The sequence below is a fragment of the Cucurbita pepo genome, chromosome LG03 (assembly GCF_002806865.2).
Source record: "Cucurbita pepo subsp. pepo cultivar mu-cu-16 chromosome LG03, ASM280686v2, whole genome shotgun sequence".
Taxonomy (NCBI): Eukaryota; Viridiplantae; Streptophyta; class Magnoliopsida; order Cucurbitales; family Cucurbitaceae; genus Cucurbita; species Cucurbita pepo.
In genome coordinates, this window is record NC_036640.1 from 11644376 (window position 1) to 11670003 (window position 25628).

A 25628-nucleotide genomic window follows, 5' to 3' on the forward strand; every position below is an offset into this window, starting at 1 on the left:
GTTTAATTTTCATTTGATTTTTTAATTAATTTTAACTAATGTATAGAAAAACTAGTGAAGATTGATACTAGTTAATTCAAGATTAGAGATGAAATAACAAATAGAAATAAAACATAAAATTTAAATATTTTTGAAACTAAAAATCTAAATAAAAATTAAGGTGAAAATGAAATGTTAAAAAACAAAAATTAAAAGAAAATTAGACTTAAATCTATTGGCCTAAAGATTTTTTTTTTAAACTTTTTGTATTTATCAAACAGGTTTAGTCGGCAAATCAAACTCTACCAGATATTTCTCTTATAATATGTTTATTTTATATTAAAGATGACCCCACATGAAGATTCATTGGTCCACGTGTTCCTTTTCCAGAATTAAAAATTCCAAAAAGAAAAAAAAAATTATGACTTTCCCAAATGAGTAAGAAATATTCTTTAAGAGAGAGAAAAATATCTGTCACACCTTCCTTAATTAAATTCACGCCATTCTCAAAGGGGAAATGCCTCCCCTGTTTCTTTCCCCTGTTTCTATAATTAGCGCCGATTCGTTTCTCCCTTCAACACCTTCTCTCTCTCACCTCGTCTCTTCAGTTCTTCACTTTTTCCTTCTCGACTGAATTTCAAAACGACCCAGATCATGAATTTTTCCCGCCAGGTGAAGGAGGAGTTTCCGGCGTCGAGTTCTTCCTTCTCCGGCGGAGTTTTGCCACCCACGGCGACGGCACCTCCTCCTCAGCCGATGGAGGGGATTCACGAAGCAGGTCCGCCGCCATTTCTGACAAAAACATACGAAATTATCGAAGACACAGCCACCGATCATATTGTGTCTTGGAGCAGAGGCAACAATAGCTTCGTGGTTTGGGATCTTCAATCCTTTTCCTTAACCCTCCTTCCCAAATACTTCAAACACTGCAATTTCTCAAGCTTCGTTAGACAACTGAATACCTACGTAAGTCAATTTCAAATGGGTATTGTTTTAATTCAACCAAATCCAATTTGTTCTATGTTTTTTTCTGGTAGGGATTTAGAAAGGTGGATCCAGACAAGTGGGAATTCGCTCACGAAAGCTTCTTGCGAGGGCAGAGACATCTTCTGAAGCTGATTCGAAGGAGAAAAGCTCTGCAACCGAACGTTTCTCACCAAGCTCCAGACCCATGTGTCGAGGTCGGACGGTTTGGGCTCGACGGCGATGTCAACCAGCTGCAGCGTGACAAACAGGTATTAATGGTGGAGATAGTGAAGCTAAGACAACAGCAGCAAACCATGAAAACGTACCTCCGAACAATGGAACGGCGGCTGAAAAAAACAGAGACAAAGCAACAACTAATGATGAACTTTTTGGCAAAAGCAATTCAAAACCCAGATTTCATCCAACACTTAATCCATCAAAAACACAGGCACAGAGAATTAGAGGACGCTATCAACCCGAAGCGAAGACGACACATCGACCAAGGACAGCCCCCCGTTGTGAACTCTGTCGCCATTGATGATCAAATGAACCGAAAAGATGAGAGTTTAGAGAAAGATGATGATTTGGATGCAAGGTTTTGGGAGAATTTGTTGAACAATGAAGATTGTTAAACAAACGCGACTAAGTTTAGAACATAGCTATGATATCATGTTATACTAACCATTCCACTCTTGTATGATATTATCCACCTACCTTGAGCACAAGCTCTGTTTTAGGCTTTTGAAAAAGCTTCATCCAGACATCATTCTTTGTTTATAAACAGGATCATATTCCTTAAATTAGCTGATGGACTTTCATCATCCCTTAAATTTTGAATTTTGAGCTCTAATCTTAAAATAATAATAATAATTTTTAATTATTATTATTATTATTATATATATATTCCAAAGGGCCGAACTCCATGGGCCTCCAAACGTCCGACATTAATATGGGCCTACCGACAGCCCAACTTCTCATGTTATTCACGAATTTCCTTTCTTGTCTAATCACCATCCATCAAACCGTCAATATCGCTTCCCTCCAATTTGTCGAGATCTCATCCGTTGATTCCCACTACTTACAAATCCCATTAATAAGTGCAGTAGACACGCACACACGTGATTATAGCTCAAACGCTAAACCAATTTTATTAAATTTAATTCTAATTTTACTACCTAAATAAGCTTCCAATTTTTTTCCTTTTTTATTTTGTATTTAATATATAATTGACTTTTTGAATATTAAACTCGAAACTGAAAATTTAAAAACTTGTCAAATACAAAGAATATTACAAATTTAGAGACTAAACTCGAAAGGAAACAAATTTAATTTATTTCTCCCCCAACTAAAATTAAAGTGATGTATTTTTGTTTGTTGACTTTTATGAATAATTGAGAAAAATCTAAATTATAAAGTTTGTCCTTATTTGTGGGCCCCTTAACAAATTTGTGGGCCCCACGGAATCAGATTCTAAATTAATCCTGCGTAATTTAGAAAATATGTGGATAAATAAAATTAATGGGAAATTAAAGGAACCACTACGAGGGCAATTCTGGAAATGGAGTAAATTTGTGTGACGTATCGACGTCGTAAAACCGATAGTACTATTTTTATTTTCTTATATTTTTCTTGTTTGTTCAGTTCTGAAAGCCTTCGATTGGAAGCTCCTCCGGTTTCTTTACCATTTCTCATTGTTCGTAACGAACGGGGAAGGATTATTGCGTTTGTTGATAACAAGTGTGATCGAGCGTCTCTGAGTTTCTTTATGTGTAATGCCGTCGGTGTGAATTTACTACGGCTTGAATTTGCTTGGTTTTGAATTCTGATCGGCATTGGCACCGTACTGAAGGAGTGAGTCGAGAATCTGAGCATCTAGGGTTTTTTATTTTGTTGCTTGGTGTTTAGATGGGGGCTGTACCTTCTACGCCGCGTCGGACCAACTCACGGCCGCAGGATACGGTGGAGTATCTAATCGGAACTTTTGTCGGAGAGGAGTCGTTTCCTATTTCCTCTGATTTCTGGCAGAAATTGATTGAGCTTCCTCTTAGCCTGCAATGGCCGACTGACTCCGTTCAACAAGCTTGCGAGCTTTTAGGTTGGTCATGCCTTCAATTTCTTTAAACATTTTAAGAGTAGGATTTCGCTTCCTTAAACTCTGTTGTACTATTGGTCTGGCTCAGAGGGAAGACTAGATGCCAAATTGAATGTGATCTAGCTTCTTAATTAGTTAGATAGTTTATGTTAATGGACACGATTATGTGCCGCGTAAGATTCCATTAGGCCTTGATTAATGCGTAGGTGCCATGTTGGAGCTTTTATGTGCTATGGTTCAAACTGACAGATTCTAGTGCGCATGACATTTTTTGTTTTAATTAAGCAAATACTGAGTTCGTAGCAATTGGCTTTGTTTAAGGGTGGGCTGCGGCACTGGACATTATTGTGAAAGGTTTTAGCAACCTTGTGCATCTTTACATCTCTTAGGCTTTGCGTTACTTGTGCAGCAACAAACAACTACAAGACGAGGCATCTTGCAAAGATTTTAATCCACATGGCATGGTGCTTGCAAGAGTGCATTACGAACTCCGGAGCATCATCCTTGACTTATGAGAAGGCAATTAACGCCGTTTATGTCTCATCCGTGTTCTTGAAGCACTTGATTGAAAATGCGAAAAGTGACAGGATTGAAGAGTTATGTCTGTCCTTAAACGATACCGAATCAGCATCAAAAGAATTCATAGGAGGTAAAGCTTGTTTAGGTGTCATACCTTCTTATTTATACACTGTAGAATGGGAGTTGATGATTTTACTAACTCGCTCTCCACATCATAAAATGATCTCTTATATGCAAGTATGCGCTTAGAAAAGGTCACTACAATCTCATTGTTTCGGTTGATTCTGCATGTATGACGTTGGTTGAATTTGTATATCTGTTTGAGATTGTTTCTATTATTGAACTTCCATTGATTGTTTCTGTTGCTCAACCAGCACGTCTAGCTGTTTTAGCCATATTTTCTAGTTCTCTTCGATATACTATAGGCTTCATTCTTCCTCCTTTTATATTTTGCAGATCAAAATGTTGAAGTTTTTGTAATGCACTCTGTTCTTAGCTTTATTGGTTCGGTTAATGTAAGGTAAAAGTGTTGGATTAATCCTTCCCCTCCCTGATGGAGAAATATTTAGGATTTATTATTCTGATTGTATAGTGTTTTCTTAATAGCGACGAGAAATACCTCCTCCATGTTGAACTGCTTAACTTTATGCTGATTGCCATGTCAACTCAACTTCTCTCTGGTCCATCTCCGAGACCAAAGGATTTTAATCCGTTCATTGATGCCGCCATGGCTCAGGTAACTGGATTTTTAACTTAGTCGAAACTTCAAAATGTCGAAGTTTGTTGTGGCTAAGTTCTCATTGTAATTTTCAGGACAGTGCCTTGGTTATTGTGGTCATGCGAAAACTACTACTCAATTTTATAAGTCGGCCGAACCTACCTTTAAATAGTTCCTATCCCATATTTTATGATGCAAATCAGTCCGGTGTCTTTCAGAGAGTCAGTTCTGCGGCAGGTACGACACTTTTTCTTCCACTTTTTTGAGTGTTTGCCAGCAGACACTAAGTCGATAAGAATATCTTTAATGTCATTTTTAATGAATTTCATTCACTCGTGTCTTTGAAGCTGATTTTGTAGAGTATATGTGCAACGCTTGGTGTAATTTCTTGTCCAATTACTGGTTTTAGTTCTCTGATTTAGTTGTGTTAAAAAAATGTCATTTCTTAAGAGGCAGCTTTTGTCATATTTCGTCTTCAAGATCTATCTTTCACTACTTTTTGGTTCTTCATTAATGACAGTGAAACTGGACATCCAGGATTGGGTTTAATTGACTCTATCACATTGCTATGTCTAGTGTTTCTCTTGTTTTTTCTTGAATTAAGTTTCTAACATCCATATGCCCATGTCATTTTGTTGTCCCAACTCTTTAGTAGACGAGTTTTTTCTTCTTTCATTCACAGAAAGATACTAAGCCTCTTTATCTGGTTTGGCATGTGGTTTATTGTATTTTTAGTTGTGAATGTGATTGTTGAGTGTGGGAGACAGTTTGAAGCTCCTGTTGCTGATATAAACCTCTGCTAACATGTTTCCCTTTCTACAGCAAATTTCGTGTTAATGCCATTCAACTACCTTGTCAGTTCAACTTCCCAAGGCTCTGAGAGTCCATTGGCTGATTGCAGTCTAAACGTTCTTCTCATTCTCATTCATTATCGCAAGTGTATTGTTAGCAATGAATCTCTAGCAAGTGGTGATAATGTTAGCTTAGATTCTCTTTTGAAAGAGAATGCAACCTTTTATGATAATCCGTATTGCAAGGCCTTAGAAAATGCATCTGATGTTGAATGTAAGATATTAAGTTTTCTTTTCTACGTTGCTATTTCCTTCTCATGGTTTAGCCAGTTTATGCACGTTTGATGCTGGTTTATTATGCTTGTGGTTGCAGTTGATCGTGTTGATTCAGATGGTAATGCACATAATGGTCCCTTTGTGCGGTTACCATTTGCTTTGCTGTTTGATACTCTTGGAATGTATGTATTTTCTTTGTTCTTGAACAAACGTTGATAATAATGTTTAAAATCCACGTGTTATGTTTTATGCATTCAGGGCTCTAGTTGCTATACTCTATAATTGCATGGTTTTAAATTTTTTTAGTATCATTTTCAAGTTCACCTCCCCCTACCCCCCAGCCTTTTTCTACCCATTATTGTTGTGAACTATATTTTAGTTTAGTGAAAAATCTTGCAGTTTCTTGTTGCTTTGAGTATGGATTAATTATATTTCCCAGATCATAGATCATTTACTGTGCTGTAGTACCTGGTTAAGTTAGAATAAGTGCATACTTTGCATCGATATACTATTTTTCGGCGCAAAGGCTGATGACATGAGACAACCTTTTGCTTTGAGCCCTTAATAGGATATGTATCTGCAGGTGCTTGGCTGACGAGGGCTCTGTGCTTCTGCTCTACTCATTATTGCAAGGGAATTCTGATTTCTTGGAATATGTTTTGGTGCGAACTGATTTGGACACATTGGTAAGTTGCTGGAGTGCAAATTCCAATATCTTGGGGTACATCATACATGCATATTAATCAAGTGCAACGCTTTGGCTAGTGTGATTTAACTAAGATTACTTAGATCGATTGATGGGGATTCATTTGGATTAGTCATTTCTGTTTGTGACTTTATTCAAAATATTGTTGCGGTGTTAAGATTGTATAACGACTCCATATCCACTTCATGCAGTTATGTAACGACTGTTTCATACTTTGTCTTCTGTTTGATAATCTATAAACAGTTGATGCCAATTTTGGAGGCACTCTATAATGCTTCAACGAGGTCATCTAATCAAATCTACATGCTGCTGATTATACTTTTAATTCTTAGTCAGGATTCTTCATTCAATGCAAGCATTCACAAACTGGTAAGGCTGATATACCCTCTTGCATGGTTTCTTGCTTATATGAGGTTCTCTTAATTTTTATTACTACATGTACAGATACTTCCTACGGTTCCTTGGTATAAGGAGCGTCTTCTTCATCAAACATCTCTTGGTTCTCTGGTGGTAATAATCTTGATCAGGACCGTACAGTTCAACCTATCTAAGTTGCGGGTATGACTTGACACGCCCATCTGATTAAAGTATGATTGTAGTAATTACAACAAACGTTCTGTGTGGTTCCATGTACAGATGATATCGTTTTCACATGCCCTTTTTATCTAATTCCGAAGTCTTAAATGCTTGGGATAAAATTAAAAAAATATGTTAAATGCTTGTGGAGTGACAAATACCATGGGTTTGTATTTAAGCACGTAATATGTTGTATAACCTACTTGCGCGCAATATTTCAACAAACTATTCCTGGAATCTGTTCCCTGTCTTCTTCTTCATCTACTTCTCATTTTCTTAGTACATACACATAAATTATGTGACGTATATGGTAACTTTTTTACAGGATGTATATCTCCATACAACTTGTCTTGCGACATTAGCAAACATGGCTCCTCATGTCCACCGTTTGAGTTCATATGCATCTCAGAGGCTTGTCAGCCTTTTTGATATGCTTTCAAGAAAGTATGTCATTAATTCCTTCTGTTGGCTGATTTTGCCCTTATAATTCTTTTCCATGGCACCATACACAATTCCCTTTTAATCAGAGATGAGATGGCTTCCACTTTAATTTTTCTTATTTAAATGGATGAACTCTTAAAACATTTTTTTTTTTTTTGTGTTATGACCAACTTATGGACATCTATTCTCATGGGACGACTCTTGTATTATAGTTTGTCTTATGAGCTGCGTTCCTGCCGTAACTTTGGGTGTAGGTATAACAGATCGGCAGAACTCAAAAACATTAAGGTAGACAATGCTAAAACCGACTACACAGAAATCAATTTCCCAGCAGATGATGCGGTAATTCATTAATAATTTGTAGGGTCATAACCAAATTCGTATATGGTTCTATGGATGGTTGCACAATATTTCATGTGTTACAGAGGTAGATTTTTTTTGTTGTAGCCCACTGAGATACATATTTATACCGACTTCTTGAGACTTGTCCTTGAAATTCTGAATGCTACTCTGTCTTATGCTCTACCACGGAATCCAGAGGTAACATCATAGAAGCTGATGGAAGATTCAATAATTGGTTTTGTATTTAGCTTTATTCTTATTAACTCACCTCTTTTGTTATGGAATCTGTACACTTCCGCAGTTTATATATGCAATAATGCACAGGCAGGAAGTATTTCAACCATTCAAGAATCACCCGCGATTTAATGAACTTCTTGAGAACATTTACACTGTATGCTTCTGAATATTTTATCGGAAGCCCCAAAGGGACTATGCTTTAGAATTTGTTACAATTTTATTTTATTTTCTCCCCCATCCCTGTTTATATTTCAATTTGACTTACTACTTGTTAGGCTTTGTCCGTCAGTTGCAGGACTTATTTACTTGTTAAAACGGTGTAGGTATTAGATTTCTTCAATAGCCGCATAGATGCTCAAAGAATGGATGGTGATTGGTCAGTAGAGAAAGTGCTGCAGGTTATCATTAATAACTGCAGATCATGGCGTGGGGAAGGATTGAAGGTGAGAAGAAACCCAATGTTTAGCTGAATAGCCTCTTCCAAGTTTCACAAATGATTTTTGGAGATCACTTTCCTTACTGCTTTGATCTTCTATATGAGTTTACATTATTGTAGATGTTTACTCAATTACGTTTCACGTATGAGCAAGAGAGTCATCCCGAAGAGTTCTTCATTCCATATGTGTGGCAGCTTGTACTATCAACCTGGTATCTTTCCTTCATCCTCCTTCTTGGCAAAATCTATATATTTGAGAAATCAAAACAGAGGTCGGTTGTCCCACATCATAATTCATGAAATTCCCATGTAGCCAGATTTTAAAATTAATTTTCTGCTTATAAATTCATTTTAGTAGTTGTTTTATTTTTGTGGAGTTTTGAATCCTCTTGGGAACATTTCATGTTGTTATCGTATCGACTTGTTAAATTTATTAAGTGAACATATCAGTTCTCTTATTCATCAGATTTTCTTTTATTTCCTCGCTTTTCTTCAATCTAGTACATGTAGCTAATCTTTGGCTTCTCTTCTCTATATCCAACTTTTTCAGTGGATTCAACTTCAATGCTGGAGTCATAAATTTGTTTCCGGCCAATCTTCCTTCAGAAGTAAGTGTCTTCAGCTATATATAATTAACTTTTACCAAGTGAACTGAATTTTCCTTTCTTCCTTGCTCTTTTTTGAAAATTTGCCTGTTTAGCTTTCTGCCTGTGTAAATTTTAGCCAAGTTTAGCTGAACTTTCAACACGTTTAAAACTGAACTACCAAAACAATAAAGGGAAAAACGAAGATGAACAAAATGGAAATATGCCTACAATTTAATTCACAGCGAATCTAACGTGAGATTTAAGTATTGAATTGTATACTTGCATATTTAATATCACAGAAAGAAGAGGATGAAGACACAACGGTAGATGATAAGCAACCAGATGGTGAGGCTCAGAAGTTGGCGATCTACATCGATCCTTAGCCAGATGTTAAGGTATGACAATACCTGCTATCCTCGGTAGAGATGTGGATAGTTTAAGGTGAATATGTATATAGATGAAAATAGGTGTGAAAACCGGTTGGGTCGAGTCGGATTTTCAGCAAAGCCAATCCAACCCGACCAAGTATGGTTACAGAACCGACTGATCCGATGCTATTTAGGGTCGGGTCAGGCTTTATTTATTTATTATTTATTATTTATATTTTTTACGTAATTCCATATCGTTCTAATCTTTTTGATTATCTTGAAGGTGGAAAAAAAAATCACGGGATAAATATGACACCTTTGCAAAATAATTTGGAAGTAAAAAAAAATCATGAACTCATAAAGTAACAAAGAATAAGAAAAACATATCACAAGATTAAAATGGTTATATGGTATGGAGGGTTGTGTATGAACTATTATGATGTCATTTTCCTCTAATTAATATTGGTTTCTTCTCATTGAAATTTTTATGGAGTAGTTAGATAATTAAATTTATCACAATTTGTCGCTCTAATTAATATTTGATTGTGTTTACATCGTTAGTATGAGGGCAATTTTAAACGCATGTTGTTTTTGTGAACATGGTCACTCCAGTTTCTCACCGTACCATAATAAGGATTATTAATTATTTAGATTTGTAAAAATCAAAGGAAAGTTGCATTATTAATAGCAAATGTAGCCGAAATTTTGAAACTTTTTGTTTGATTATTTAGAAATATTTACATGATTTCCTTTGTATCTCCATTTGAACGGATATGATTTTGCATTAATACTTACAAAAGCTCCCAACTACAACTTACACGAGGCTTCCACCCGTGACATACTCGGTGAAGGCCAAAGCAACAAGGCCCAACATCGCAAACCTCCCATTCCACAACTCCGCCTTGGAAGTCATAAACCCCTTCGAGTTAGACTCCACACTCACTCCTCTAATAAATGGAATCAGCGACGCCAGTGTCAGAATCGCGCTTGTTCCCACAAACCACGGGATTCCCCCGTTCCCTATTTGCTCCAACACGTCCTGTCCTTTCGCTGCTTCAACCGCTAGGGCAGCTACGAACCCTACCATCGCAAGCCGCCCGTTGATCCTCTCCGGCGCTGGCCCGCTGAACGCCAAAATGTCTGTTAACTTCGTACTCATCTGCGGAGATTACCAGATCTCAAATTAACAATGTTATGGCTATAAATGTTCACCTACGATCTATTACGTTTCAGGCGTTTAATCGAAAACTGCTTGTAGATGTTGCAGGTTTAATTACCTTCGGCGATGGCGTGGGAGATGGCCCTGGTTGTGGAGACGGCAGTGAAACCGATGTAGGAGTCGCTGGCTCTCTCTGATCCTCCTGTTAATCAAAACAACACAACAGATCACTCCACACGATTGTAGCCTTGGAAACTTCAATAGCAGAATAGAAGTACATTTAGTCACCAAGAAAACGGAAATAGCCAAGCGAGTACCTCCGCCGTACATCGCACTCGGAAGTTAGCCGCTCTCCGGGAGAACGGCCGAACCGCCGCCGGGAGAAGCCGACTCGCCGGTGTCCTACAAGCATTTCGACTAACCGAACTCGCCAGAATGGATTGCATTACAGCTGAGGCAGCCATTAAGCTATGTCCTGAGGTATAGAACGATGTGGTAGGAAGGATAACGCCAACACTTACTGGATGTATCGGCTACAGAGTATGATGAAATCGGCTATGGAGAGCTGTTGTTTGTCGATCAGTGAACTGGTAGTGATGATCACATGGTGAACCTCGGCGGGGTTTATATAGCGGAGGATGGGGCGGAGAGTGGTGGATATTTAAACTCCACGTCAGCATTTTCAATTTACGGCCAAATAAGAGCGCCACGTGGGTTGGTTTGTCCACACATGAAATGAGGATGACGTGGCTTCCCATGAGGAACAAAGCAAACTTTTGTACCGTGTGGTTGAAAAATGGTTGGNTTTTTTTTTTTTTTTTTTTTTTTTTTTTTTTTTTTTTTTTTTTTTTTTTTTTCCAAATAAATAACCATATAAAAAAATTTAAAATTTGTGTACAATATCTATCAATTTTATAAATTCTTATTTTTCCACTTTTAATTTACATAATTTTAAAAATATTTAATGAATAACTCTCAATTTTGTGAATAATAAATCCAAATTAAAAAAATTATTCAATTAATTAAATTTTATATCTAGCATTTTTTTTTTCTATTTTGTAAATATATATGGATAAAATTTTAATTTTTTTTTCTATTTTCTCTTGTTATTTCTTAATAATAATAATGGACATAATATGAAATATACCACTAATATAATTAATATATCTAAAATGATATATATCACTGATATATATATTTTTGTTGTCACCCTCCATCATAAGTAATAAAAAATATACATATTATTATTATTTAGTTCAGAAGTTAAAATGAGTATTTAAAATTTAGAAATTAAAATAGAATTAAAAAATATAAAAAAAATAGAATAATTCTGAGCTTGAAGGATAAAAAAGGAATTTAAGGAATACGTTATTAAATCGGTAGGTTATTTTTCAATATTAATGAAAAAAACATGTTTTGAGAAACTAAGGAGGCTAGTTTTCAGAAAACAAGGGCTACTTCACAAATTGAACGGTTGTGAGCGCTGCCTAACCATTCTTAAATTTCCGACCAAAAGTTCTAAAAAGAAGAAAACCGAAAGGGAGAGAAAATGGAGAGGACACCGAGAGAGCGGGGATTCGGATATCTGTTGGCGGGTCTTCTTCTGGCGAGCTTAATCGCCAGAATCGATTCGCTTTCGGTGACAGTGAGCGAGGTTGAATGCATCCATGAATACGTATTGTACGAAGGCGACACCGTTTCTGGGAATTTTGTCGTCGTCGATCATGAAATTTTCTGGGGCGCCGATCATCCCGGCATTGATTTCACTGTAAGCCACATTGTTTCCATCATTAATCTGGTTTTTAATTCATGTTTGCATGACAATGCGTTTCGTTCCTGCCGATTTGTAGATTGATCCCGATTACGATTGGATCTTGGATTAGGGGAATGTGTGGTAGAGTTCGGTTTTTTATTTCCAATTTTGCTGGACAATCTTCTTTTCTCTGTCGTGAAATTGGTTTATTAAAGAAGGGTAAATGTTGTTCGTTGATTTTGACCTATTAAAGAACCTGGAATTTTTTGCCCTTTTGTTAATATGGACGTATGGGGCTTGTTTGTTTGTAATTGTGATGATACTTTAGATTGATAATTGTAGTACATTTCTTGTGAGCTTCGAAATGATCTGTTGTTAAACTGTTTATGATCATTAGTTTCACATTTATAATCCTTCGGACATAGCCACCTGACACCTAAATGGTGTTGTGAAATTGTTATTTCTTTGGTCATCATCGACTGGATATTAGGGTACCTGGAATCTCTTGAAGGATTTTTGTATCCATAATGAAATGTTGTTTTGAAGATATCCTAAGGTGGGTTGGTTTTGTGCAGGTTACATCTCCCGCAGGTAATGTGGTGCACTCGTTGAAGGAGACATCTGGTGGCAAGTTTGAGTTTAAGGCTTCTCGCAGTGGAATGTACAGATTCTGTTTTCGTAATCCCTACTCGACCACCGAGACAGTTTCTTTCTACATCCATGTTGGTCACATTCCAAACGAACACGACCTTGCTAAAGATGGTATTTCACTTTTGTGCTTAGAGGACTTGGTTGCTTTTATGAAGTTGACACTTCTCTCATTTTACACCTTGTTGTGGTAATTTCTTGCAGAACACCTAGACCCTGTAAATGTTAAAATTGCAGAGCTTAGAGAGGCATTGGAATCGGTCACCGCCGAGCAGAAATATTTGAAAGCACGTGATGCACGCCACCGTCACAGTATGTGGTTTATTTTTTGCATGGTTTATATATATAAGAAACATATAAATTAATCATAAACGAAGAAATACAGCTTAGGTGCAGGGGGAAGAGAGAACCCCCTCCCAAAGGAATTGGTCGTAGGTATGACACCACCAAGATGTAAGGTCTGTAAACTTATGGCATTTCTTTGAATTCTTGCTAGCGAACGCGATTTCTAACTCTTTGACAAGATGAACGTCTTTTCTTCTCTAGTGGTCCGACATAACTATCATGATTATGATCTGATCTTGATGTCTATGTGTGGGATTGTAACACACGATAGCTTAAGCATCAATCTTTTAATAATGCATATAGGATCAAGCGTTGAAACCACGAGCTGAACAAATGAAATTAGCATAGTCTTGAATATTATCCACCAGAATTATATCTCGACGTAGAAATTAGATTCTTTTTGTTTCCAGACGAATATCGATGTAGACATTTACTTTATTCCAACCCATCAATTTTCAAGTTGAAATCCAGACTGATTTGGCAATTGTTATAGGATTCTTATTGTCTTTGCTACCTTTGGTTGTTGTGAATGCAGCTAATGAGAGTACAAGAAAGCGCTTAATTTTCTACACAGTGGGAGAGTATTTGTTGCTCGCTGTTGCAAGCGGGCTTCAGGTCGTTTACATTCGTCGCCTCTTCAGCAAGTCGGTTGCATATAACCGGGTCTGAGCATCCATCCATCCATCCATCCATCGATCCTAGTGGTAACATAACATCGTTGCCCCTTTCTTAGCTTTTAGGAAAACCTCAGGAATGAATTATATTATAGTCTATGATTTGTTGTATAATCACTTATGATTGTGCTTACAGTTCATAATTGTAAGCTGGGGGTTCACGTTTTAGCATCTTGTTGAAGCTAGGGAAAGCCTATTTATTTACCCTATTATGCTTCAAAAGGGATGTATGTGGCCTCCAAATACCCTTCCTCAATTCTTTGCCTGCCTTGTTATCAAAATGTTCAATTTTATATACGCTACAAACTACATCAATACACCACTGCTTACTGAATCAACACTATGTGACATGTGTTTATTGTATTATGATTATGAAGCCAAGTTGATTATAGTTTATTGGATTAGATACCAATTATCATGTGAACGTTGATACTCGATTGTGAGGCCAATTTGATCATAGTTTAGTGGATTAGATACCAATTATCATGTGAACGTTGATACTCGATTGTAAGGTCAATTAGGCCATAGTTTGGTGGATTAGATACAAACTATCATGTGAACGTTGATAATATTTGATTGTGAGGCCAATTTGATCATGGTTGAGGGGATTAGATACTAATTATCATGGGAATGTTGATACTCATTGTGAGGCCAATCTGATCATAGTTTAGTAGATTAGATATTAATTATAGAATTCAGTAGTAGAAACTGTACCAGCCACGTGTTGCTTCCTCACATTTCCCAATTAGTTGACTGATAATTACTTTTGAAGTTTTAAATAATAATGATTTTAAAAACAAATTGCTGTACTTACTAATTTAGCTTATTTACTAATGAGTTCTTCCGAATTAAGTCTATCCAGACTGGAATAATAGTAATAGTATTTATCTAAGAAAACAAATATAATTTTAAAATATTTCTAAAATATTGAAAATAAAGATTAATAGAAACACTTTTTTAAAAAAATTAACCATAAACTAAATTTTAACCAAATTTAAATATTTGAAACCTAAAATGGGATTTTAATATAAAGTTTTATATGGTTGATTTTTTGAAAAAAAAAAATAATTTGAATCCTAAACATGTTGTTTTGTAAATTCTACCTCTAAAATTTTAATTTTACCAAATAGTACTTTAAACTTAAATAAATGTGGTCGACTATTTAAACTATTTAAATTTTAAAAAAGTTACAATTTTAATTTTCTAATAAATTTTCATTTGTAAGTAGGTTAGAAAAATTATCTTATCCGTTCAGTAAATTATACAAATTTGGTAACTTTTGAAAGAAAAAAAAGGGATAAAGCTAAATATTTGGTTGAAATTTAAAAAATTTGAAAAAATTATTGATGTGCATGGTCATACTTATTTTTGTATAAAATTTTATTTGATTAAAATTAGTAAATTCCATATATGTATGCGTGTGTGTGTTAAAATTAAAATGGAAAGAAAGTAAAAATTGACAGTTACTTGAATATTCGGAACGTGGTAGGCGTGAAATGGATAAGCTTCAGATTCCGCCAATATGATTCCACGTGGCATACCTAATTTACCGTCCTCCCAATACTTCACTACCACTTGACCCCTTCCTTTCAACAAAATTACAATACAACCCTTAAAATAAAATAAAATAAAATAAACATTCAACTTTTAAAAATAAAATAAAATAGAACCTTTAAAATATTTTCATTTATTCTTGAACTTTAAATAAAATTAAGAAAAAGAAAAGGCCTGGTTTGCCCTAAATAGCTATTAAACGAGCTGGTTTTTGTGAAAATTAGAGAAATGAAGAGGGGTAATTGTGGAAATTTGTGTCTAACCTTAATTTTTAATTTTTGAAGTATGTAGAGACTCCAGGTCCTCGTCCTCTTAACCGCAAGCGATCTTTAGTCCCCTGTGCATTCAGAAACGAAACCAACCGTGTTTTTAGTTTTCTCATTTTCCGATCAACGATTTACAAAATGCTCGCTGTCTTCGACAAATCGGTGGCCAAAAGTCCCGAGGCGCTGCGGAGCCCTGCATCCGATTCCGTCTGGGCTCTCAAGGATGGAATTCTTGCCCGCCATTTTAGCTCCGTGTACCCTGGTTCTGTCATCGTCAATCTCGGATCCGCCGGTCTCTTGGCCTATTCCGTCGAAAAGCAAAACCCTCTCCTCCCGAGGTATTACGATTACCGTTCATCTTTTTCTGCAATGTTTTGGGGAAACCTGTATTGTTCGTCTCTGCCTTCTTTTCATTTTTTTTTTTCTGGATCTGATCACTGTTCTTGTTAACTTATTGTACCCCGGCGGTGTCTTCCATAGGGTGTTTCGTTTTGTGTTGATGAGAATCTGTTTAAATTTAACAAAGTAGAGTTTTCTTTGTTTATTTTGATTTTTTTTTTTCTTTTTGGTATGAAATTGTATCGTCTATTTGTGTGGTGGTTGAGTTTTGGTTGAGAAATGTTTGTATTCATTAAGGCCATTGTTGTGTTTTCTTTTCTTCGATTTGCTCGAACTTTTTTCATTTTGACTCGATCGAATTTATGGAAGGTTATCTTTCGAGATCGGTGTTTAGTTTTATCAATCCTCTCTTTGCTCATCTAATTTGAAACGATTAATCTTGTTTTGCATCCTCAACCAAGATTACGGGATTCTTAGTTTGGCCATATTCTTCTGCACTTTATAAATCATTATTAATTTTTATGGGATCTGTATTGAATCTTGTTTTGCTTGTATTTTCGTTCTTATACGAGCATTTGCTAGTTTTGCCTGCTGTTGGAAAATGATGAAATTTGTTTTTATAACATTAGATTATTTGCGGTTGTGGACGACATTTTCTGCTTGTTCCAAGGGCACATTGAGAATGTTGCTCAGCTCAAGCAACAATATGGTTTGAACAAAGCTGCAAACGAGGTTAGCATCGTTATTGAAGCGTATAGAACATTAAGAGATCGGGGTCCGTACCCAGTTGATCAAGTCGTGAGAGATATTCAAGGAAAATTTGTGTTCGTCCTATATGACAGTTCCTCAAAAACTGCATTTTTGGCTTCTGTAAGTTTCCTTGATCCCTTAGTTTAACCATGATTGTGGCAAATTTCCGTTGTTATTGTTAATCTAGTTTTTTCCTTTATGTTTTCTTACCATCAGGATGCTGATGGGAGCGTTCCCTTCCACTGGGGAACTGATTCTGAGGGACAGCTTGTTCTCTCGGATGATGTCGAAATTATGAAGAAGGGGTGTGGAAAATCTTTTGCTCCTTTCCCCACAGGTAACCTTTTATGGGAATGAATTCATTATGTCTTCAAATGTGAGGGGGAAATTGACGAGCACTTTAATTTTTTAAAAATTGGTGCATTGATATAGCTTGCATCCTATCAGTTCTTGCTCACTCTTGTTCACTCTTGCTATCACGTTAATGCATGTTTCCAAATTGAGTATATTTTTTTTAGTTCAACCGTTGTTGGGTTCGGGAATTGAACCATTGACATTTAGGATGGTAGTTACAATGAATTACTGGTACTAGTCATCAATTCTTGCTCACTCTTGTTCTATCACGACAATGCATGTTTCCAAATTGAGTATATTTTGTGTAGTTTAGCAGTTGAGGGTTGGGGAATTGAACCATCGACATTTAGGATGGTAGTTACAATGAGTTACGGGTACTAGTCATTAGTTCTTGCTCACTCTTGTTCTATCACGGCAATGCATGTTTCCAAATTGAGTATATTTTGTGTAGTTCAACAGTTGAGGGTTGGGGAATTGAACCATCGACATTTAAAATGGTAGTAATACAGGTACTGGTATCAATGTTCATTTTATGCAATATGTTTGGTATTTTAGGTTGCTTCTTCACAACCTCGGGTGGGTTGAGAAGTTTTGAGCATCCTCTTAATGAGGTGAAGCCAGTGCCAAGGGTGGACAGTTCAGGTCATGTCTGTGGAGCCGATTTCAAGGTGGATGAAGAGGCTCGAAAGGAAAGTTCTGGTATGCCAAGAGTTGGGAGTGCTGCAAACTGGTCTACAGACTACTGAGTGCATGATTTGGCAAGGCTTTGCTTACTTTGCCTTACCCTTCCTCCGGCTTCTTTCCATATTTCCATCCCACCAATTGTGCCTTCTAAATGGGTACTGAGGTTTATACTTTACTTTCCCTAATGGCATGTCCGTGCAGTTAACAACTACTTATATCTTATGAATCCTGTTGGCTTAACCGAGTTACATTCTGGTTTAAACTTTACTTTAACTGTAGCTTTGGATTTATGGCAATAAAGTTGCTGCTTGCCAACTGCTGCATATTTAGGATTATCTTAATACAGCTGGGATTTGATATTTATCCCGATTTTAATATTCCAACATCATATGAGACGAATGTCCTTTGCATCTGCAATGGCCCCTGGTGTTATCTGAAATACGTAGGGCTTCTGCTTGCTTAGTAGTTTGATGATTTCGGAACTCGATGAGATTCATGGGATCGATGTTTCTACAAACTAGAAATTAATTAATGAAGGTGTTAAGTGTGAGGTGATGTGAGATACGGATATAGCTTCAGACTCTGGCTAATTAGGGGCATCGAACACCTTGCAGACGCTCTGTTCACCTTTTGCCTTCCCTGAACATCAATCTTACCGTAGCGGCATGGGCAATAACGTAGCGTTCTGCTGGTTTTTTGGGGTCTGATACAAAAGGATACGATTGCGTTTAGTAAAACCAACATTTTGAGTGATGAACACCAATTTAGTGTACATTAAATACGCCAGTTTCCTGTGGCCCCAACTGAGTGGATTGTGAGGTTCTATATCGGGAGGATGCTGGCCCCAAAACTGTAGATGTGTTATAAAATGGTGAGGCTGACGACGACATGTATCGGGCCAAAACAGACAATATCTACTTGCGGTAGGCTAAAATGATATTAGAGCCAAACACCGAACAGTGTGCTAGCAAGGACACTAGACCCGCAAAAAGATTGGATTGTGAGATCTCATATCGCCGCAAAAAGATTGGATTGTGAGATCTCATATCGGTTGGAGAAGGGAACAAAACATTCATTATAAGGGTGTAGATACCTCTCACTAGAGGACGTATTCTAAAATTGTGAGGCTGACAATGAACGTAATGAGCCAAAACGAACAATATCTACTAAGCGCGGGTTTGGACTGTTACAAGGGCATTCTGACCATTAAATGAGATAACATGTATGTCGTGGATGTTGTAACCTAATGCTACACTAAAATGTTATGATACCCAATTGTTGTAGCAAAAGCAAGATCAATTGTACTCACACCCATAAACAAAAATTAAACAAAGAGATAAAGATTAAAAAGACAACAAAAGATACTCACACCCCCGTAAACAAAAATTAAACAAAGAGATAAAGATTAAAAAGACAACAAAGAGATACTCACACACCCATAAACAAAAATTAAACAAAGAGATAAAGATTAAAAAGACAAAGATTTACGTGATTCAGAGAGGAGAAATTCCCCTACATCTAGGTGGTAGACAATCACTTTAACCAAAATATTTACAAATATATCTCACACACCAAAGTTTTCTCTCTTACAAAATTTATTCCAATTGCCTCAAAGTCTTTTCTCTTACAAAGTTTCTCCCAATTGCCTGAAATACAAAATGACAATGACTTCACATCTCACAACAATGCTAGACAAGCCTTATCTCAAAATAATGATAGACAAGCATTATCTCATTGATTTTATATAGGCATAACAATACTAATTCTTATACATTAATTAAATTAACATGAATAATGTATCAACATTATTCATGTATCAAAATGGAATATGAACCAAAAGAGTTATGAATTAAATAAACGAGATATGAATCAAACAAATGAGAATTATGAACCCTCAATTAAATAAATGAGAGATGAACTAAACAAATGAGAATTATAAACTAAGAAAGTTGAACCAAATAAATCAAATAGATTCACAAGTCGAGTGGAAAATGTACCAAAGGTATTCATGAACCAAATCTTCGTGACAATTCACAACAATCTTCATCTGGTCAGAAAATCCCCAAGCAGATAATTTCTTTGGCTGACACCAAGCCAACCGACTACTTCTTTCGTCCAAAATATTAACTGGATCTAAGTAATGCCAAAACTTTTCACAAGCAATCACCTTTGTCAACAAATCTATTATTTTCAATAAACGAATGTCCTCTTCATTGATAATTTCTCGAACAAAATGAAATTAGACATCAATATGCTTAGTACGAGCATGATGGACTTGGTTCTTTGACAAACAAATCATGCATCCAAGTGACTTCTTCAAAAGCTTGATTGATTGTCATATACTCCTCTTCAATGGTAAACAATGCAAAAGTAAACTGCAAAATATCGAAAGTGTTTGCTCCACCAATCATAGTGGACAGATAACGAGGAGTGGATGGTTGCTTCTCAACGAATTTCCTAAATGAAGAACCAGAACGAATTCCACAAGTTCAATCGCTACCTTGGTTGGTCATGTAAACTACTGCATTAAACTCTTCTGCAAAATTTTAGTTAATCGGGACGGCATCTGCGCCAATTTTTGCTGCATGTGTCAAGCAGCTTGTGTCATTAATGATGAAACAAGATGACAACAAATATCTACCTAGGGAAATGAAATTCTGAAACGAATATCTACCTAGGGAAATCAAATTCTGAAACGTTGTCTGTTGTTTAAGTCTATTTGATTCGACCTGGCGATCCGCGAGTTCTCCCCTTCCGGTGAAATCCACTAAAATAAGTGTGATGAGCATCAACAGTCTGAAATTAGGAGACAGAATGTACGTCGTCAGACACCATAGTTTTCGACGTTTGAGTTACAGGTTACCTGTTTAAATGGTTGTGCAGACATTTTTGCGGCAAGGCCGAGATAAGGGGAGAACATTTTGAAAAAAAAAATGAAAAACATGGTGCTTACATTGTCAAGGACAGCTCCCGGGTCCACGCCAGATCTTTCAGCTATAGGCACAATTCGATCAGGTTGGCTGCAATGACATAATAAAATAAGCTTCAAAAGAGGATGCAAAGTGCCTTCCGTGTCAAGTAGATAAACCTGCGTATAGACACGTAGAGTATGCGCGAGTTGCGTTTTCCCGGACCTAGGCAACGAAGTCAGAGGAGAACTACAAGTTCAATACAGGACGTCGATTTTCAATAGACAAAATCGAAGCACTGTTAACATATACATCCTCACCTGAATTCTCCAAAAGCTTCCGTGATCGCTAGAGTTTCAATCCCGCCTTTTGGTACGAATTAGAACAACAACTTCCTTTAGTGATTATGATTTTCGAGATAGTGAAAAAAGGAACGTCATAAAGCATAACTTTCCTCCTAAATCGAGAGCCTGATTTCCAGTCGTAATGCGAACCACAGACTTTCTCCGCAAACAATAATCAAGGACTAAGTCTGCATTCATGACGGTCAATAGTTTACTAAAATATATATTTAACTTATAGGAGCTACTAGAAAAACTCAAGGAATCTTTCACAGTTGTTTCCGAAAGCGAAACTTACAGCAAGCGGAAAAGGAAAAGAGAGACGATGCAAACTATAGTTTTTGGTAAACTATCGATCTATTTGGTTAGGCATTCCATTTGTTACTAATAAAAAACAGAAGCAGCTTGCCCTGAGCAGAGCATTGCTTCCAGTGATATAACCAAAATTCTGAGAAGCAACAGAGAAATTAAAATTGTTAACTAGAACAAGCTGGTGTGTATAGAATTTGACGTCATTGTGCAAAACATTAAACGCACCGTGGATAATAGAGAAGTGGTGACTGATTCTCTCACCGCTTGCTTTTCGGCAGCTTCGCAGATCTTATCAACCTACGCCTCGGATCAACCTTTTATCCTAGTCAAGTGCTAAAATAAAAAAACCTTGGTCATCATAATCATATCAACTTCAGGATATATCTTATTTGACGTGAAAATTGTTCAACCTTCTTCGTGAGCATCACCAAACCGTTGCAGGTGTATATCCCTGCGTCCTGAATCTTTTTGACGTCTCCAGCATTAATTCCATGAGAAGTACTGCACAGAAAAATGGCAAAGGAACTCTTTCGGATGTAGTGGAACAACATGATAGTCAGTTGATTGGCTAAAACTATCCGCATATTTCTTCACGAAGTTAGAAAACTCTGGTAGAATTGCATGCCTTGAGAAAATAAACAACGAAAAAAATATAAACCTAGCTAAACTGGAGGCTAGGCTATCGTGAAATGAAATGATCACTAAATTAAGCCGCCGGTGCCGAGATGTTTCCAAAATGAATGATTCAATCGAATGAGATCGCATGATGCGGTATACAGATGATCAATTTTTCTTCGGAAAAAGAAATTTGATTAGCATTGGAGTTTTGCAATCAACCTCCAAGAACAACAAGCAGATCACTAAGATAGAACGTCATGTAATCAAGTTTTGTTTAAGATTCACGAAACAAGCGTCGCCGATGAAATTATTTGAATAGCAAAACAACACCTTGTTGATAAGTTAAAAGCTCTGAAACTTAACATTTATCAATCGCATCGAACAAGTCGTCTTCACCCGCATTATCTTCGCGCTCTACAAGCTGTAGTTCTTGGCTTTGTTCTTCCGCTCTGAGGATCATCACAGTGACGGAAAATGAAAGAGAACGTGACGAATAGATTGCAAAGAAATTGGAACAAAATATAACGAGAACAAATCTCTAACTCACTTGAGCGTTGCGAGAAGAGAATCATCGTTGATCATGAAGGCGCCTAAATCGGAGGATTGCTTCCTGCTACGAATGAAACAGAGGAAGGAGGCGGGAAATTTAGAAAAAAATAAATAAATAAATGAAACTGACAGCAAAAGACTGAATTTATAGGGTCAGTGAATTGGGCAAATGAAGGTCGCATTCGGCCCATGAAACGGCAGTGAAATTATGCGTATAATAAAAAAGGCGCGTGGAACTATGGGTATTTAGGAACTTTCACACCTTCTGAAACCAAGCTCCCAAAATGATGTGGGCACTCCCATCTATCAACTGGCGTAACTAACTATGATGGGTATTTATTTTTTTTCCGACTCTCACTGGATGTTTAGGGTTTATTTTGTTAACTCATGCACCAGGAGCTCGTTGATCTTCTGATGTTTCATTCCACGATGCACGCTTCAAATTCTTTTGCCTTACGAAGAGATCCATTTTTCAAGCCGCTGTCGCCCCCAATGCAGCTTCTTAACTCTGAAGAAACGGTCGATGACTCCTCAGAAAGCGGCCTTGAGGAGACACGGAATTTGAAGGCTTCTGAGTTGGCTTCGTTTGAGGATGACAATGGAAATGATGCGGATGATTTGGTTCTCGATGTCTCGGGGAGAAACTTGGCTTCCAATTTCTTGGAGGGTTCCAACAGCTCAGTGAAGGGTCTGGACGTATTTCGGAATGCGTTAAATTTGATCCCGAAATCAGTTGGCGACTTTAGCGAACTGAGAAGGCTTCAGTTCTTCGGAAACGAGATTAACTTGTTTCCGCCAGAGTTGAAGAACTTTGTCGGGTTGGAATGCTTACAGGTGAAGTTATCATCACCGGGTTTTGGTGGTTTATCATTACACAAACTGAAGGGCCTGAAGGAGCTCGAGCTATCGAAAATTCCTCCTAAACCTTCCTCGTTTTCAATTCTTAGTGACATTTAATAAATCTGAAGGAAATCTCCTCGTTTTGGTGGTTTGGTGTACCGTTTTCAATTCTTGGAGTATCTAGACCTCTCATTTAATAAGATGAAGAGCCTTCCAGCATAATAGGCTATTTGAATGCGTTGATATCCTTGAGAGTTGCTAATAACAATTTGGTGGAACCGCCTCCAGGTTTGTCTTCCCTGCAAAAGTTGGAGAACTTGGATCTTTCAAGTAATAGGTTGACATCATTGGGGTCTCTTGAACTTGTATCTCTGCATAGCCTTAGAAACTTGAATTTACAGGTTTTTTCTATTGGTTCTGTCGTTTGTTCTTATTGAAGGAAAAAAAAAAAAAATCTGATTTATGTATATTTACATAGTTTCTTTGGGAAGTTGGTAGTTGAATGGTTTGGCATAGTTAGTTCCTATTCACTTAAATTTAGTGTTCACTTTTCTATTATGTATTGGAACAACATAATGTATTTTTAATTTAGTTTTTGCTATGCCTTTCCTCTGTGGTATAGTACAATAAGTTTCTTAAAAGCTGTTAGATACCCTCTTGGATATGCTGCAAGTTTGAAGGAAATCATGAAGATGATACAGCTAATGAAGAATGGATTAGTTTTACAGTTGAAATGGATGTTTATGAAGCCAACATTCAAGACAATGGAGATAGCATTCCCCATAAAGGGGTGTTATGCCAAAATTGTGTGCACAATTATTGGATATGAACTTTTCATTTTGGTTCTTTGATTTTCATTGTTCAGGACTTTTTTCTTTTTTTTTTTGCAGGTCCTCGTAATCTCTCATCGAACCTATTAATGGGACCTTCAATGAATAGTAGATCTTTTGCATCTCGAAGATCAGGTACGGAGATGACATTATTTACAGCAGAAAGCTCGACAGGAACGCGTGAACAGAATCAGGAAGTGGAAAGGAGTAGATCATCATATTGTAGTTAAGATTCATGAAAATCACGAACTTGGGAGGCTTGATTCTGCCCCTGCTTCTGATTGTACAGTTGAAGATTCATCAGTTAATGATGAGTCATATGATAGTAAAGAAACCTGTCACAGAGCTGAAAGGGAAAATCTTATCAAGAGTCATGAGAATGACAATTTTGATACTAAAAAGAAATTTTCTGTGGAGGATTGCACATGTATCTGTGATGCTACTGCAGAAACAATGGCAAGGGACACAAATGAATATTGTGAGTCCTGTGGGGTTTTGCCGCCAACAGGCAAAGGATCATCTTTACAAATATCAAACGATAATGCTAAGTTGAAAAGATATTCTGAGAGGGAACTTGATAACCCTAAACCTTGCAAGTCAAGAAGGCCAGCTGAAGATAGCTCAAGGTTAACTTGCAAGTACAATAGTACCTCATTTTGCGGTGTTGATGAACATCTGCCTGATGGATTTTATGATGCAGGACGTGATTATCCCTTCATGCCATTAAGGAATTATGAGCAAAATTTCCTTCTTGATTCACGCGAAGTCATTCTTGTCAACGGGTGATTATTTTCTGAGTAGCTTGAGTATCCAATGACTTTCATACTGGGGAGTAGAAATTGATACTTATTATTTGTATGTGTTTCCAGGGAACACGATGAAGTATTAGATTCTATAGCAATATCTGCCAAATTCCCATCGAGACATCAAAAGTGAAAATATTGTAATTGATTTTGACGAACAATCTGATGGAGTTCCCATCGTTAAGCTTTGTGATTTTGATAGAGCAGTGCCCCTTCGATCTTTATTGCACTCTTGTTGCATTGCTCATACTGGATCCTGATGTTTGTGTTGGAACACCTCGATGGATGGCTACTGAAGGTTTACGAGCAATGCATACACCGAGTGTTTATGGACTGGTATGTAGATTAGCTTTTCATTTTTTCTATTGAATATTCAAGCTTTCAGATCAAGGTTTCTTTTTGACACTTGTGAATCATTCTTAATGTGTTGTACATTTTCTGACAACTTATTCAACAGTGGAATGGAAATATGCCATAGAATTAGGACACTAACTTGGTGTGGATCATATGCAATAAATTTCTGGACCTAGGGTCCTGCCAGATTCACGGCACAACAAAACATTAGTGCAGCTGAAGTATGTCGTGAAAGTTGAGGCCTATTTCAGAAGAATAACTCAGTTAAACCCATTTTTTACCCTTCACTCTTGTGCCATGAAATTTCTCCTTGAAATCAGGAAGTATCTCTGCAGGAGTGGTGCCCTACAGCTGTGAGGTCTGAGGCAGCAGCAAGATCGCAAAGATCTCTGGCATATGTTGTCCAAGACATTTGGGTTCAGGGTGTTCTGCTAGCAAGCAGGATGCTGGGAATTGTAACTTTGTTGGAACTACGGTAGGAAGGAATTCATAATTCCAGGGAGGGGGGGGGG

General features: G+C 37.0%; 5 protein-coding genes and 2 pseudogenes across 6 annotated transcripts; 5 read left to right on the plus strand and 2 right to left on the minus strand.

The window, feature by feature from the left end:
• Window positions 1-427: 427 nt before the first annotated feature.
• On the plus strand, window positions 428-1757 carry LOC111790492 (heat stress transcription factor A-6b-like). Its single transcript, XM_023671411.1, has 2 exons — window positions 428-945; window positions 1017-1757. Exons 1-2 carry the CDS (start codon window positions 634-636, stop codon window positions 1575-1577), a joined length of 873 nt encoding a protein of 290 aa, XP_023527179.1. The 5' UTR covers window positions 428-633; the 3' UTR covers window positions 1578-1757.
• An 800-nt stretch (window positions 1758-2557) lies between these two features.
• Window positions 2558-9281, plus strand: LOC111790472 (dymeclin-like). Its single transcript, XM_023671382.1, has 18 exons — window positions 2558-3040; window positions 3447-3686; window positions 4013-4076; window positions 4163-4292; window positions 4370-4511; window positions 5097-5339; window positions 5439-5523; window positions 5925-6027; window positions 6291-6416; window positions 6492-6605; window positions 6949-7067; window positions 7319-7406; window positions 7512-7604; window positions 7708-7797; window positions 7967-8086; window positions 8200-8291; window positions 8630-8687; window positions 8966-9281. Exons 1-18 carry the CDS (start codon window positions 2851-2853, stop codon window positions 9047-9049), a joined length of 2181 nt encoding a protein of 726 aa, XP_023527150.1. The 5' UTR covers window positions 2558-2850; the 3' UTR covers window positions 9050-9281.
• A 456-nt stretch (window positions 9282-9737) lies between these two features.
• LOC111790504 (early light-induced protein 1, chloroplastic-like) lies at window positions 9738-10791 on the minus strand. Of its 2 annotated transcripts, XM_023671424.1 has the most exons (4): window positions 10729-10772; window positions 10511-10686; window positions 10312-10395; window positions 9738-10193 (listed from the first exon to the last, which is right to left on the minus strand). In XM_023671424.1, the coding sequence occupies exons 2-4, from the start codon at window positions 10655-10657 to the stop codon at window positions 9849-9851; spliced, it is 576 nt and encodes a 191-aa protein (XP_023527192.1). In that variant the 5' UTR covers window positions 10658-10686; window positions 10729-10772; the 3' UTR covers window positions 9738-9848. The 2 variants fall into 2 exon arrangements, with proteins under 2 accessions (XP_023527192.1, XP_023527191.1); XM_023671423.1 differs by having other exon boundaries at window positions 10511-10791.
• An 864-nt stretch (window positions 10792-11655) lies between these two features.
• LOC111790498 (transmembrane emp24 domain-containing protein p24beta3-like) lies at window positions 11656-13956 on the plus strand. The gene is made up of 4 exons (XM_023671418.1): window positions 11656-11961; window positions 12522-12708; window positions 12799-12906; window positions 13475-13956. The coding sequence occupies exons 1-4, from the start codon at window positions 11743-11745 to the stop codon at window positions 13606-13608; spliced, it is 648 nt and encodes a 215-aa protein (XP_023527186.1). The 5' UTR covers window positions 11656-11742; the 3' UTR covers window positions 13609-13956.
• A 1492-nt stretch (window positions 13957-15448) lies between these two features.
• Window positions 15449-17901, plus strand: LOC111790496 (stem-specific protein TSJT1-like). Its single transcript, XM_023671416.1, has 4 exons — window positions 15449-15771; window positions 16402-16642; window positions 16739-16859; window positions 17432-17901. Exons 1-4 carry the CDS (start codon window positions 15572-15574, stop codon window positions 17620-17622), a joined length of 753 nt encoding a protein of 250 aa, XP_023527184.1. The 5' UTR covers window positions 15449-15571; the 3' UTR covers window positions 17623-17901.
• Window positions 17902-18146: 245 nt separating this feature from the next.
• On the minus strand, window positions 18147-22367 carry LOC111790293 (annotated as a pseudogene).
• A 193-nt stretch (window positions 22368-22560) lies between these two features.
• The window catches only part of LOC111790294, a 4415-nt pseudogene continuing 1347 nt past the window's right edge, over window positions 22561-25628 (plus strand).

Coding starts and splice junctions, on each gene's coding strand:
- LOC111790492 (XM_023671411.1), top strand. CDS start 634: ATGAATTTTTCCCGCCAGGTGAAGGAGGAGTTTCCGGCGTCGAGTTCT. Junction 946..1,016: donor TTAGACAACTGAATACCTAC/GTAAGTCAATTT, acceptor TTTTTCTGGTAG/GGATTTAGAAAGGTGGATCC.
- LOC111790472 (XM_023671382.1), top strand. CDS start 2,851: ATGGGGGCTGTACCTTCTACGCCGCGTCGGACCAACTCACGGCCGCAG. Junction 5,524..5,924: donor CTGTTTGATACTCTTGGAAT/GTATGTATTTTC, acceptor ATGTATCTGCAG/GTGCTTGGCTGACGAGGGCT. Junction 7,068..7,318: donor TTTGATATGCTTTCAAGAAA/GTATGTCATTAA, acceptor CTTTGGGTGTAG/GTATAACAGATCGGCAGAAC.
- LOC111790504 (XM_023671423.1), bottom strand. CDS start 10,657: ATGGCTGCCTCAGCTGTAATGCAATCCATTCTGGCGAGTTCGGTTAGT. Junction 10,396..10,510: donor GAGTGCGATGTACGGCGGAG/GTACTCGCTTGG, acceptor TTTGATTAACAG/GAGGATCAGAGAGAGCCAGC. Junction 10,194..10,311: donor CTCCCACGCCATCGCCGAAG/GTAATTAAACCT, acceptor TAATCTCCGCAG/ATGAGTACGAAGTTAACAGA.
- LOC111790498 (XM_023671418.1), top strand. CDS start 11,743: ATGGAGAGGACACCGAGAGAGCGGGGATTCGGATATCTGTTGGCGGGT. Junction 11,962..12,521: donor ATCCCGGCATTGATTTCACT/GTAAGCCACATT, acceptor GGTTTTGTGCAG/GTTACATCTCCCGCAGGTAA. Junction 12,709..12,798: donor ACACGACCTTGCTAAAGATG/GTATTTCACTTT, acceptor AATTTCTTGCAG/AACACCTAGACCCTGTAAAT.
- LOC111790496 (XM_023671416.1), top strand. CDS start 15,572: ATGCTCGCTGTCTTCGACAAATCGGTGGCCAAAAGTCCCGAGGCGCTG. Junction 16,643..16,738: donor AAACTGCATTTTTGGCTTCT/GTAAGTTTCCTT, acceptor TCTTACCATCAG/GATGCTGATGGGAGCGTTCC. Junction 16,860..17,431: donor TTTTGCTCCTTTCCCCACAG/GTAACCTTTTAT, acceptor TTGGTATTTTAG/GTTGCTTCTTCACAACCTCG.